Source organism: Brassica oleracea, chromosome C4, assembly GCF_000695525.1.
Source record: "Brassica oleracea var. oleracea cultivar TO1000 chromosome C4, BOL, whole genome shotgun sequence".
Lineage (NCBI taxonomy): Eukaryota > Viridiplantae > Streptophyta > Magnoliopsida > Brassicales > Brassicaceae > Brassica > Brassica oleracea.
The window spans coordinates 17,509,915-17,511,309 of record NC_027751.1 but is presented as its reverse complement, the minus strand read 5'-3'; the positions used below and the strand labels follow the sequence as shown (position 1 = coordinate 17,511,309).

Sequence of the window (1,395 nt, the reverse complement as noted above, 5' to 3'; positions counted from 1 at the left end):
CAAAACCGAAGTCTGCATTGCCCTGAGGATCGAGGTCAATGAACTACTCCAAAAGGGGCATCTCTGAGAATTCCTCTCAGAGAAAGCCAATGCCCACCTCAGCAAAGAGACAACAGGGAAATCCAAAGGAGCTGCACCGGCCTCACCACCTCGCCAAGATCGGGTGATCCATGTCATATCCGGAGGCTCAGAAGTAAGCGGAGTAAGCCACGCAGCCGCGAAGAAAAGCACCTGTAACGCTAAGCATGATCTGAAAACGACCCAACCGAAGCGCCTACTTCTAGGAACTGACGAGATAAGCTTCACAGCTAAGGAGCAAGAGAAGATCCTAACTCCCCACCATGATGCTCTAGTTATCTCTCTCACCGTAGCAAACTGCTTGGTGAAAAGAATACTAGTAGACAACGACAGCTCCAGCAACATTATCTTCCAGACGGCGTACCAAGATCTAGGGCTGGAGGGGAGCCCCCTGACGCGCAAGGTAACCCCACTCATCGGGTTCAGCGGCGAGGTCAAGCAAACCGCCGGAGAGGTTATCCTCCCAGTATACGCTGAAGGGGTCAACATGTCTACCAAATTCCTAGTCGTAGATTGCCAATCGACATATAACATGATCTTGGGACGACTCTGGATTCATGACATGGCAGCAGTCCCTTCAACCCTTCATCAGATGGTGAAGTTCCCTACACCCAGGGGCATCAGAATAATTAGGGGAGACCAGGAGAACTCCCAATCCTGCTACCAGACCACCCTGAAGGGGAAGACCAAGGTCTTATAGAAATTACAGAGAAGACCTCGGACCCGCGAACCCAGGGATCAGAGGTCAATGACACAGGTAATTGGGGGTTGTTCCGGAGAAAGCGGACCCTGAATCATTCCAAGAACCCGAGGGATCCCCAGAGAACCTATTTCGACCGCTCTGCATGGTCTCCTCCGAAGCCCTTCGAAGTTGCATCTGCTCGCAAGACCTGGTCCTCGCAGATATCAGCCAGTGGTCTCGCGGATAAACAAGTGGGGCACAAGTACTCCAAGGAGACTTCCTCAGAGGGTACATCGGGCAGATCTGGAGCAAAGGGCGCCTCGCACACGCAGGATGGAGTCACTTAGCCAGGCAGGAGACCTCCGATCCTGGTCGCTCCAGTGGATGAATGTGACTACACATTTCATGGAAGTGCTGAAAACCTTCATCAATAGGAGACAGTGGTCCCGAACACTAAGGGCCGGGGCATGAAACGAGTCTTGACCGCGGTCCCTAGACCCAAGAAAAAGGCAGAACCCTGCAAAAGAAGGAGGAACCCTCTAGCAAGGACGCTCGTCCCAAAAGCAAGCCAAACCCTGCGGATCACCTAGCAACAAGAGGTAAAACATGGCCTAACCACCGGGGTACCTCACAAG

At 52.8% G+C, this 1,395-nt stretch overlaps 1 protein-coding gene across 1 annotated transcript in view; it reads left to right on the top strand.

Annotated features, from left to right (window-relative positions):
• The window catches only part of LOC106338283, a 2,676-nt gene extending 1,569 nt beyond the window's left edge, over nucleotides 1-1,107 (top strand). The window contains exons 3-4 of the mRNA XM_013777300.1: nucleotides 103-769; nucleotides 862-1,107. Of these exons, the coding sequence (XP_013632754.1) occupies nucleotides 103-769; nucleotides 862-1,107 (913 nt within the window). The remainder of the gene's footprint in view (nucleotides 1-102; nucleotides 770-861) is intronic.
• Nucleotides 1,108-1,395: the final 288 nt, after the last annotated feature.